This window comes from Eurytemora carolleeae, unplaced genomic scaffold (assembly GCF_000591075.1).
Source record: "Eurytemora carolleeae unplaced genomic scaffold, Eaff_2.0 scaffold1201, whole genome shotgun sequence".
Taxonomy (NCBI): domain Eukaryota; kingdom Metazoa; phylum Arthropoda; class Copepoda; order Calanoida; family Temoridae; genus Eurytemora; species Eurytemora carolleeae.
Genome location: NW_019397096.1, coordinates 17,615 through 30,496, shown reverse-complemented (window position 1 = coordinate 30,496; position 12,882 = coordinate 17,615). Strand labels below are relative to the sequence as shown.

At 31.6% G+C, this 12,882-nt stretch overlaps 1 protein-coding gene across 1 annotated transcript; it reads left to right on the top strand.

The window, feature by feature from the left end:
• The first annotated feature begins 2,468 nt into the window (after nt 1–2,468).
• Nucleotides 2,469–5,687, top strand: LOC111711812 (uncharacterized). The gene is made up of 4 exons (XM_023486260.1): nt 2,469–2,499; nt 2,746–2,804; nt 4,211–4,375; nt 5,304–5,687. The coding sequence occupies exons 1-4, from the start codon at nt 2,469–2,471 to the stop codon at nt 5,433–5,435; spliced, it is 387 nt and encodes a 128-aa protein (XP_023342028.1). The 3' UTR covers nt 5,436–5,687.
• Nucleotides 5,688–12,882: the final 7,195 nt, after the last annotated feature.

Genomic DNA, 12,882 nt, shown 5'->3' with positions numbered 1-12,882 from the left:
TATATATAAAGTAACAAATGTGTAAGAGATTAGGTCGCTAAATAAAGGAATAGAGATACAATCATTGGTTTTTGTGATTTATTTTTACTGCGAAACAAACATTAATTTATTCTTATTCACAATTGCCAATGAATGCCGAGAAGAGCAAATACTGTAATGGTCATAATAAAAAGATCATGATGAAATAATTCAATCTTTAAAAATAGATTAATTATTTAATATTTAATAAACAGTTGTATAATCACGTGATCAACTAATATTTCAACCAGAAGAACCCAGTGTGAGAACTAGTAAACCACAATCTAAATATTTGGTTTTATATATTTATCAACACTCTGTCTTAGTGGTCAAACTAATGTCATTAGTAAATAAAGATGCGTCTCCACGCAGCTGTAACAAATCCCGGAAATACGTTTCTTCCTGGACCGGAAATAAGAAAATAAATAAAAATTGCAATAAATCAAGCGAAACTAACTTACCCCTTAGTTTCAATAAGCACATTTTAAAACAATATAATTTTCTAACAAATTTAATGTATGTATGCAGTGTACCATTAAGAATAATAGTTTTTAAACAGGACATAATTACCATGCATTTTCATAAAAGTTTTCATCAAAAAGAATCCTCAACAAAGTTATAAAATGTCCATTAATGAAATTTGGTACACAAGTTGGCTAAAAAAAACCTTGATTTTTATCAAATAAAATTTGAAGAATGACAAAATAATTGTCAAAGGTAAAAAGTAAAATTGAATTAATTAATATATTATACTGTCTGCAGATGGGGGGAAGGCGACCCACAGCCGATTTACCTGCGATCCACAAATGACGTCACAAAATGGTATTTGCGGCATGCGCTTACCCAAATAGACCCACACACCCGATTTCTCTTCAGAAAAAAAGTCTGTACTTTTGTTCCTATCTGAAAAAGTGTAAAATTCTCACAACTTTCCTTCTTTCTCTCATCATCATAAATTCACACTTTTACAAAGAAACCTTAATTAAGAATAATTAAAATTTTCAGCCAGAGAAAAAGACAAATCATTTAGTGTTGATAAGACTTCAAGGACACCTTTGTAAAGGTGAATCGGACAAGTCAATCTTTTTTCAAAAAGAGGATCACTTGAAATTAAGTAAATAGTCTCTTTCATATATTTTGGTGATCATCCTTTGATAATAGCCCCACTGCAGAGTACCTTTTTATGTATGTAAAGTTGTAATCTCTGTTTGTTTGTCAGTTTGTTCGATCATAACTCAGGAACCCATTGACCGAATTGTCTCAAATTTAATTGGGGAACTTGGGAGAGCCACAGGAATGTTCTTGGTTGAGTAGGTCGACTTTTATAGCAAACATTTTGTTCCTCGGTAAAATCGACCAAGTGCGGGTAAACGGCAGGAGTAACTATGAGTATAGAGTACCTTGGGCAACGCTAGGTTCCCGAGCTAGTAAGAAGATAAAGTAAGAGTATAAGATGGATAATTCTAAGAAGATAAAGGATGAGTATAAGATGGATAATTATAAGAAGATAAAGGAAGAGTATAAGATGGATAATTCTAAGAAGATAAAGGATGAGTATAAGATGGATAATTATAAGAAGATAAAGGAAGAGTATAAGATGGATAATTATAAGAAGATAAAGGATGAGTATAAGATGGATAATTATAAGAAGATAAAGGAAGAGTATAAGATGGATAATTATAAGAAGATAAAGGAAGAGTATAAGATGGATAATTATAAGAAGATAAAGGAAGAGTATAAGATGGATAATTATAAGAAGATAAAGGAAGAGTATAAGATGGATAATTATAAGAAGATAAAGGAAGAGTATAAGATGGATAATTATAAGAAGATAAAGGAAGAGTATAAGATGGATAATTATAAGAAGATAAAGGAAGAGTATAAGATGGATAATTATAAGAAGATAAAGGAAGAGTATAAGATGGATAATTATAAGAAGATAAAGGAAGAGTATAAGATGGATAATTATAAGAAGATAAAGGAAGAGTATAAGATGGATAATTATAAGAAGATAAAGGAAGAGTATAAGATGGATAATTATAAGAAGATAAAGGAAGAGTATAAGATGGATAATTATAAGAAGATAAAGGAAGAGTATAAGATGGATAATTATAAGAAGATAAAGGAAGAGTATAAGATGGATAATTATAAGAAGATAAAGGAAGAGTATAAGATGGATAATTATAAGAAGATAAAGGAAGAGTATAAGATGGATAATTATAAGAAGATAAAGGAAGAGTATAAGATGGATAATTATAAGAAGATAAAGGAAGAGTATAAGATGGATAATTATAAGAAGATAAAGGAAGAGTATAAGATGGATAATTATAAGAAGATAAAGGAAGAGTATAAGATGGATAATTATAAGAAGATAAAGGAAGAGTATNGGGGGGGGGGGGAGTAAAAAGTAAAAGGGAAATAATTTTTAACTACAGGGTGTCCCAATAAACATGGTAATTAAATCTTCCTTTACTCTATCACGTCGTTCAAAGTTAATAAAATAATTTTAGTCTTTCATGTGCATTAGAATTAATAAAGTACTTTTTAATATCATGTCTGTTAAGGTTCACAAAGGACAACCTTTTCATGGATAAAATAAAACCGGGAAAAAAATTCGCAGTCCATGAAAAAGTTGTCTTTTTTTAATAGAAGGGAGATATAACTGACGCGGTTCGCCCTACCATATGATTATACAAGCTTTACAGACGGGTACTTCATTTGAATAAGAAATATTTGTCTGTATCTTTTCCCTTCCTCCAGATACTACCTTCCTTTGTGAAGGACAGGTAAATATCCTTCCTTTGAGAAGGACAGGTGAATATCCTTCCTTTGAGAAGGACAGGTACATATCCTTCCTTTGAGAAGGACAGGTAAATATCCTTCCTTTGAGAAGGACAGGTAAATATCCTTCTTTTGAGAAGGACAGATAAATATCCTTCCTTTGAGAAGGACAGGTAAATATACTTTGAGAAGGACAGGTTACTATCCTTCCTTTGAGAAGGACAGGTAAATATCCTTCCTTTGAGAAGGACAGGTGAATATCCTTCCTTTGAGAAGGACGGGTAAATATCCTTCCTTTGAGAAGGGCAGGTTAATATCCTTTCTTTGTAAAGGACAAGTAAATATCCTTCCTTTGAACAGGACAGGTAAATATACTTCCTTTGAGAAGGACGGGTAAATATCCTTCCTTTGAGAAGGGCAGGTTAATATCCTTCCTTTGAGAAGGACAGGTAAATATCCTTTGAGAAGGACAGGTTACTATCTTTCCTTTGTGAAGGACAGGTAAATATCCTTCCTTTGTAAATATATATATTTCAATGTTAGAAGTCGTTATATTTTGAAATATCAGAACAGTATATAGTTTTGAAAATTTTATTCTTTCAAATCTAAACTTTATCTTATTGTGCAAATGCTTGTAAAGTATCATTAATTCAAATCTGTTAATGTCTCAACACCGCGACATGTTCCAAAACATCTTTAGCCCACAAATTAGCATTTGCTTTAGAAATGTAACATGTTTTAAAATAAAATCAAAATAATCAGAAATTAAAATTTATGTACTACTACGGGTTTAATATTTAAATTTTTTTCTTGACGTGAAGAATATTAACAGTTAAAAAGTCATTTTTTGGCCAAATCATGGTTTGGAACTTTCTTCTCTGCAATTGCTGTATTCATATGTTTTGTAGTATAACAAATCATACTTCTTGAATCTAACAGTAGTCTTTCTATTCCATAGTTTAAGTTTCCCAAAATCTTAAATGTATTCTTTCTGAAGGATTACTAAATGCTATCCTATCCCTGTATCATATTATTTTAATGTCAGGTGACTGGTCCTGACTGTCAGCTGTATCATATTATTATTATGTCAGGTTCCTGGTTACTATGCTGATACAGATGCTGACTGTCAGCTGTATCATATTATTATTACGTTAGGTTCCTGGTTACTATGCTGATTCAGATGCTGACTGTCAGCAGTATCATATTATTATTATGTTAGGTTCCTGGTTACTATGCTGATACAGATGCTGACTGTCAGCTGTATCATATTATTATTATGTTAGGTTCCTGGTTACTATGCTGATACAGATGCTGACTGTCAGCTGTATCATATTATAATTATGTTAGGTTCTTGGTTACTATGCTGATACAGATGCTGACTGTCAGATGTATCATATTATTATTATGTTAGGTTCCTGGTTACTATGCTGATACAGATGCTGACTGTCAGCTGTATCATATCTGTGCTGGACCTGAAAATGGATTGGTAAAGTATGATTTCCTCTGTCCCAATGGAACACTGTTTGATCAGCAGTATTTTGTCTGCAATTGGTGGTTCAACGTAGACTGTGCACTGGTAAATAAAAATTATAATAACTATTTCTAACACTATAATTTTGGTTTACAGTGTTATAAAGATTTTGGACAGATATTTTCTCTAAAGCTCGAGACAAAATTTAATTTAAAAAGGTGAGAACCTTCAAGATACAGAGAAAATTTAAGTCCCAACAACTTTATAGCACGTCGCATGCCAAAATAATATTAGTGTTATAGGTAATTTTAGGAAACGTTTGTGTACTTGCCTTATTGCAATGGTTATTTCTAGATAAAATAAGCTTTTTAAGGATGCAGAGATAAAAATATAAAGTTAATTTCAATTTTATTTTCATTTCAATTAAAAAATATTATGGAAATATCCAAAATTTTTTGAAGATAATCCGGGAACCAATCAAACTTTATAGCACACGTGCTATAATCTACAGCTAATTTAACTTTATAGCACGATAATTACTTTTTAGCACGTTCATAATAAATTTTACCATGAAGTGAGTAAGAATGAACAAGTACACATTAGTTTCATAAAAATCTAAAAGACATGGAAAATTATTCTCAAAAAATGTTTATAATCCAGATGAGTCTTTGCCGCAAACTCCAACTTTGAAATCCTTATATCGTTGCAACCTTAGTATAATTTATCAAAAAAAAATCATAGTTTGAAATATCTAAAGTATACGACATTGGGTAAGGGTTGCAAAGATAAAGGGATTAGAATATCAGTGTTTGTGACAAAGACTTAATTGATTTTTTTTCTCTTAAAATTAGAAGATATTAATATTGGATCCACTTTTTAACGGTGCATTAAATTCTTAGTAAGCAAATAACATAAACCCATTACCCTGTACTTTTTGGATACAACTGTAAATTCTTAGATTTTAATAGATTTTTTTTTCTGTGAATGGTTGGTTTTGAGCTTGTTTATTTTCTAACTTTGATAAATATTTCAGGCTCCGTCATTTTATTCCCTGAACGAGGATGTGTTGGCTGCTATGGAGGCTGCTAACCCTGCTGTAAAAAGAGAAGGCAAAGCTGTCAATATTTCTCTGCTTGAATCAAACCTTGTAGAATCTGTGCTATAATCATTGTAATCATAAACACCATGCTCAAGAAATAGATCTTCAACAAGACAGAGATTTCCCGTTTTTTCAGCGATGTCGTCTTTGTAATGAAGAGACGCCATCTTTTAAAAAATGCGCGAAATCTCTCGCTTTAAATCCTAAATGAAACCTTTCTCGGGCATTACGTAACTAGTCATATTTATTATTTATTTGTGATCTTCATATCTTTAGTCTTTAAACTATCTTGTATAATAATATTCTTGGTAAATCAGGGTGAACAATTCAAATCAGATTTATATATAAATTCAAAATTGAAGGAGAAAAATCTTTTACACAGAGTTGACCACCTTTGAACGAACGGGGGATAAGTTAAAATTCTTCTCTCTAGATCTCTTCTATTGGTGGAAACTTCTAAGTTACGACCAATAAGAGATGGGTTAAATCTATTAACCTCTTATTTTCAGAAGTGAAAAAAAGATCGCAGTTACTTTTATTGCATTGAAAGAATTTAATTAACTTAGTCCGACCATTTAAAAGTTTTCATCTCTGATGTCTTTTATCAAGTTAGTAAATTAAGGAAAGGGCTGTATTCTAAACTTTGTGCTGGGGAAAAAACATGGGCTAAGTTTATTGCACATAATTAGCTCATTTCTCGACAATAACTCAAACATATTTTTCCACCAGATATTCAGAGAGTATTTAAATCTTATACTATTTGATCTAATAAACATTTTTTAGTTTAAAAGTCTAAGGTCTAAGATATCAGGATGCTGTAGATATAGGAGTAGAATATTTGAGTTTGAGGCGAGATATTAATACCTTTATTGAAGACAGAAGTTATTTTTTAAATTTAATATTACGGCTGGTTAGATTTTACCAATAATATGCCTTCAAGACAATTCCTTTTTTACTTTCTTGTGAAAGAAACTGATTTAAAACTCTGTATCTTAGTTAAATTTCATTCCCTTTTTTAATAGTTCCCTATCTATTTATGTGCCAATTCCCTTGTTTTTATTCATGTTAAAATAAATATCTAAACTTTTTAAAATCATGTTTCTTTGCAAGATTTTGCACTGCCAAGAGTTAGCTGAGAATTCACCACAAAGGATGAGACTTCAGAGACTAAGTTTTTAAGTACTTTTTCTCATTTCTTACAGTTACGTGCATGTGTCCTTGCAATAAAAAACTACTGTCTTTCTTCACCAAGCCAAGGAAATAAGCCAAGGAAAGAGTTTTCGAAGGCAGAAGACCAAATCTAACATTCAAGTCACTCCTGTATGCCGAGTCCATTAGTGCCTGATCCAATAAGTGTTCAGTCATGTGTTTGATGTCTATTCTGAACCAATAGAAATAGTTTGGCGGTAAAATCTTTCTTTCTATCTATCTTTTTATCCAATCAGAGTTATGAATCCTTGTATCGGCGCTATCAGTAAATGGAAATATTTACTTCATTGCTTATTCTCTGCGTACATATTGAAACCAGTTCTCTCTGGGCTTTGTTTGTAAACAAGAATATATGCATATATTCTTGTTTCCTATGACCAAAATATTTCATTGATTTTTCATGTGAAAGATGGATTCCATTTTCATGCCAGGCTGCTGACATCCTTCTTGTGTTTACTTTACAGCAAAGAGCCCAAAACCTAAGACAGGCTATCATTATGAAAACCAGTTTTAAACCCGGGTTTCACGAATGGGGTTAGGCATTTTTTTGGATATCAATATTTTTCTTTATGAAATATTTTTTATTTAGTTTCTTCATATTCTCCACTTTTGTCGAATCTCTTAAATCAAAATCTACACAAATGATAAGACCCCAAACAGGGAACTCGGGAGTTTCGTTCAATGATACTCTTTTAAATTTCGGGCTCAGAGACAGAGCACAGAGCCTGAAATTTAAAAGAGTATCGTTGAACGAAACTTCCGAGTTTCCTTTTTGGGGTCTTATTATTTGTGGAGATTTTGATTTAAGAGATTTGATAAAAATGGTAAGATATAAAGGATTAAATAAATAATATTTCAAAACAAAAATATCGATATCTACAAAACTGGGTAAACCCATTTGTGAAACCCGGGTTCCAAAACTGGTTTTCATAACGATACCCTGTCTTAAGTTTTGGGCTCAGCAGTACAAAAAATGCGTACACCTCTGAAATAACTATCTTTACCAACGAGGTTATAGTGTATAGAGTGATGATGTACTATCTTTACATAATGATTCTTTGGGAATGAAGTATTGTATAACTTTTAAGTGTTGAATCCTGTATTGCATGGTCATGTAAAATGGGATCTTTTTATTAAATTTTTGTATTGAAAAGTAATTGAGTGCACTGACTAGTGACTAGAAAAAAATAAGTAACAATTACAAAATACAAAAACTTGCCTCATCTGTTTTCTGGGTTACTATTGCATCTCAAGTATACTGGTGCAAAACTTGCCTCATCTGTTTTCTGGGTTACTATTGCATCTCAAGTATACTGGTGCAAAACTTGCCTCATCTGTTTTCTGGGTTACTATTGCATCTCAAGTATAATGGTGCAAAACTTGCCTCATCTGTTTTCTGGGTTACTATTGCATCTCAAGTATAATAATGCAAAACTTGCTTAGCAATAAGGCTAAAGAAAATTGCTTCAGCAAACTTACACAAATTTAATTTTCAATTTTTAAAGGTATTGTCGTTGCAATTTCAAGTGAAGTTCCATTTAAAAAGTGACATTTCCGTTTTTCTATCTGGAAAAGTGTTTAATTGTGACAGCTGCCTCCATTGTTTCTGAAGTTTCTGCGCAATTTCCACTTTTTAGAAAACAATCGATTCTAACATTGATTTATTGACAAATGGATTAAGTTTTTGTCACAAACTCTGATATTCTAGTCCCGATATCTTTGTAACCTAATGTTTAAGACGTTTGATGTTTCAAACTATGACATTTGTTAGGTCAAATAATTTAAGTTTGAAATATTACAGATTTTCCCCATCAGGTTGCAAATATGTAAGGATTAGAAAAGTTGAGTTTGTGTCAAAAACTCAATTCCTTTCTATTGAGAAATATGTTCCTAAACATCTAATTAGTTTACTGTAGAATTTGTAATCAATGTTTTGTCGTCGTTATTTAATAATTAAAAAAAAAATCAATTCTCAACACTCAACAATTGAACAAAAAAATGTTAAATAAACATTGTTTATCTTAAAAATTATTCTAACTGCTAACAACATTTTCACCAACCCCCAGATAATCAGGCTTTAGGCACTTTAATCTGCGGATTTTATGCCATTTATCTACAAATTTTTAAAAGTAAGCGGGACTAAATCCAAGATTATTTAAATTTTGAATTACGTATAACTGCAAATTATTTTTAAACAGAATTCTCCCAGTTTCCATTTCTGCCTTATCTAGGAAGATTATGGAAGGACTTCTGTCTATCAATGAAGATTAGCTTATTTCTGTCTAATAAGAAAATCCAAAGGGACAACGTCCAAGTTTTCAAAAGTGGCCACACATGCCCGTTTTAAAATGGCACCCCCTTTTCACCTTTTCCTGTAAAAAATATGGAGATATTCTTATTTTTATTTTTAGCAGAAAATAGAAGAAAAAGGACAAAAATTATTTTTTTATTTTTAAATTACTCAATGTTACTTGGACATATTGTTTAACGGTTCCACTGTCAATCAAGCATTTAACTCATGAAACTTGAAAGATTATCATGCTGGGACAACCCATGGGACACACTGGGACACCCCATGGGACACACTGGGACACCCTGTCTCTTTAAGATTATGTTTACTGTTATTCTGCTGGCTCCTAATGTTAAATACAATGTGTCCCAAAAAAATTAACAGTTTAAAGACGATCAAGTCTGATATTAAATATGCAGTCATAGTTTAAAGGAAACAATTCAAAAAACTTTCAAAACAGTAAATATAATATAGGGTTACCCACAAAGGATGAGACTTTAGAGACTACTTTACAGAATTTATTCTGAGACGACTTTACAGAATTTATTCTGTCTGTTTACTTATATTCATGAGTCCCTGCAACTGTAAGCTTGTTTCTTTTTTTGTCAAATTATAACACGCTATTAACAGTCTTTATTGAAGGCAGAATTTTACCTTTGGATCGACATATCTTTAGAATCTTTAGTCGTCTTTACAGTCTCATCCTTTATATTTATTATTTGTTTTTATATCAAATTGGCGGTTATCATGTTATTTAGACATATTTTGAAGTATTTTTCTCTTAGACTGATCAAATTGGAATACAAATATTACTAAAAATAGCTGTCTGGAATAGTATTTTAGTATAATATTCTTGGTAAATTTTCTTAAACGCAAAAGCTTTATTTTTAGTCTAGATTCGGTTGCCAAATTCTGAAATTTGTTAACAGCACAGGGTTTAGATTTTAAGAATAGTGAAAGTTCTTTTTCGTTTTTTTAATTAAAAACGACTGGTTTGTTCGTTGGGAACCATCGTGCTTAAAAAAGACATTAAACGATCGTTTTTTCGAACATTTTCAAAATTTATGAACAACCCTAGTCATGTCTACAATCATGGCCGCAAAGCGATTTTTTGCAATAACTAGATATTTCGAATTTCATAAGATTTGAGAAGAGTACCATGTGTCTATCCAGGCTATAACATTTGTATATATTTTAAAAATATATTGATTTCTACAAAAGTTTTGGGCTCTGTCGTGAGTAAATTTGTATTCGGTACGATCACATTATATCGGGTAGTTCCTTGTTCTGGTTTGGATTACGTATACAGATTGGATGCAGATGATAAATGTTACCTTAATTCTAGAGCACAATGGAAATCCCTTGCTTTGGACAATGTTTTGGATATTATATTATATAATATTATCCAGAACATTCCATCAAACCGTTCCAGAGTATCCAGGTGGTTTCTAAACCGTTCCAGAGTATCCAGGTGGTTTCTAAACCGTTCCAGAGTATCCAGGTGGTTTCTAAACCGTTCTAGAGTATCTAGGTGGTTTCTAAACCGTTCCAGAGTATCCAGGTGGTTTCTAAACACGTCCAACTTGAGTACATTTCACAAATTGATTTATTTTCATTTTCAATCATATTCACATAAATCTTCTGAACAATTTTAAATAGATATTTTTGTAAATATCCTTTTTTTTTGTCTCGCTCTATAAATATCATAATAATTATTTACAATTACAACTACTCTAAAGGAAAGTTAAGGGAATTTTACTTTACCAAGGGTTCCCAAAACCAATTTTGCCTACAAAACATCTATTGGATTGCAAGCAAAATTAGTTGAGGGAGCCAGTGGTGAAGAATAATTTTTAATTTGCTGAAAAAGAAGCTGACACAAAGGAGTTGAGTCATTGACACAAACTCTGATCTTCAGATTCCTATATCTCTGCAACCAAATGTCGTAGACTTTAGATATTTCAAACTATGAATTTTGTTGCATCAAATTATCTTATTTTGAAATATCAAAAGTCTACAACATCAGGTTCCATAGATATAGGGATTTGAAAATTTGAGTTTGTGGCAAAGACTCAATTCCTTTATCTTCTTAACTTAATGTCCCTCTGATGGACTCTTCCGTTAATTTTCGAAAACCTTTGTTTCGTTAACGAAACTTTGCTCAGCCCTAGTAAACCCTCCGCTCTCCCCCAACCCAAATAATGTGAGAGACAGGACAAAAATTAAACATTTAAGAGGCTGCCGCACTCGGCCCCCTAGCCCATCCTAGCTTGTCCCAGAAACTTCTTTACCCTGCTTAATCAAACATAATGCAACATTTTGGTAATCAACGTTTAGCACCAGTGTAAGTTTTGTAATTTATACGTTTTGTTATTCTACGTTATGTAGCAGTCAACGTTTTGTTATTTGACGTTTTGTCGCATTCAACGTTTTGTATCAAACTGATAATTTTTTAGTCAGCGCTTTGTAGTTTTCACCGCTTTGTATCACTGATGTTTTGTTATTTAACGGTTTGTAGCAGTTGACGTTTTGTATCATTGATGTTTTGTTATTTAACGGTTTGTAGCAGTCGACGTTTTGTATCATTGATGTTTTGTTATTCAATGGTTTGTAGCAGTCGACGTTTTGTATCATTGATGTTTTGTTATTAAACTTTTTGTAGTATTCAACGTTTTGTATCATTGATGTTTTGTTATTCGACGGTTTGTAGTATTCAACGTTTTGTATCATTGATGTTTTGTTATTCAACGGTTTGTAAAATTCAACGTTTTGTAGCATTGATGTTTTGTTATTCAACAGTTTGTAGTATTTAACGTTTTGTATCATTGATGTTTTGTTATTCAACGGTTTGTAAAATTCAACGTTTTGTATCATTGATGTTTTGTTATTCAACGTTTTGATAATCTACGTTTCGGTAGTCGACGTAGTATTCAACGTTTTGTATCATTGATGTTTTTGTTATTCAACGGTTTATAGTATTCAACGTTTTGTATCATTGATGTTTTGTTATTCAACGGTTTGTAGTATTCAACGTTTTGTATCATTGATGTTTTGTTATTCAACGGTTTGTAAAATTCAACGTTTTGTATCATTGATGTTTCGTTATTCAACGTTTTGATAATCTACGTTTCGGTAGTCGACGTTTAGATAGTCGAGGAAGATGTTGTCATATTTTATTAAAAAATATTGAATTCTTTAAATTATCTGACGCATATCTGCAATTCCCTTTCTAGAGATGCAACCTTATAAAGCTATTAATTTTTATCCCAGAGGTGTGGAATCCGGAGCCATACTTGCATAAATTTATACAATATATAATTAGTGACATTTAATTTTGAAAGGGAGTGCAAAGAAGATTTAATAAGTTTCTTACTTTCTCCAATGAGAAGAACTGCTTCGCTTAAACATTATAAATTCTTTTTTTAGGAACTAAATAAGCACACCAAACTCTATTTTTTAACCCTTTTTCATAGTAAACTGAATTTGGAGGCCATTGATAATCCTAAACTATGAATTCTACTAAATCAAATAGCCAAAATTTGACTTATCAAAGTTCTTCCATCAGGTTACAAAGATGAAAGGATTAAGAAAACAGATTGAGGCTCATGAGTAAACAGGTCCTGTTATATATGTAATCTGCATGAGTATTGCACAACTTGATTTAGCTGCTTTAAAGTCGGCCCGGTCCAGTTCTTGAAATGAACCGGATTTAACAATGATACTGATACTAACCTTATTTAAGTTAGTGAGGACTGCAGTAGGTTTCTATAAGGGTTTAATTTGAACTGATGATACTAACCTTATTTAAGTTAGTGAGGACTGCAGTAGGTTTTTAAGGTTTGATTTGAACTGATGATACTAACCTTATTTAAGTTAGTGAGGACTGCAGTAGGTGTTTAAGGTTTGTTTTGAACTGATAATACTAACCTTATTTAAATTAGTGAGGACTGCAGTAGGTTTTTAAGGTTTGATTTAAACTGATGATACTAACCTTATTTAAGTTAGTGAGGACTG

Coding starts and splice junctions, on each gene's coding strand:
- LOC111711812 (XM_023486260.1), top strand. CDS start 2,469: ATGGTAATTAAATCTTCCTTTACTCTATCAC. Junction 2,500..2,745: donor ATCTTCCTTTACTCTATCAC/GTCGTTCAAAGT, acceptor CATTTGAATAAG/AAATATTTGTCTGTATCTTT. Junction 4,376..5,303: donor TCAACGTAGACTGTGCACTG/GTAAATAAAAAT, acceptor TAAATATTTCAG/GCTCCGTCATTTTATTCCCT.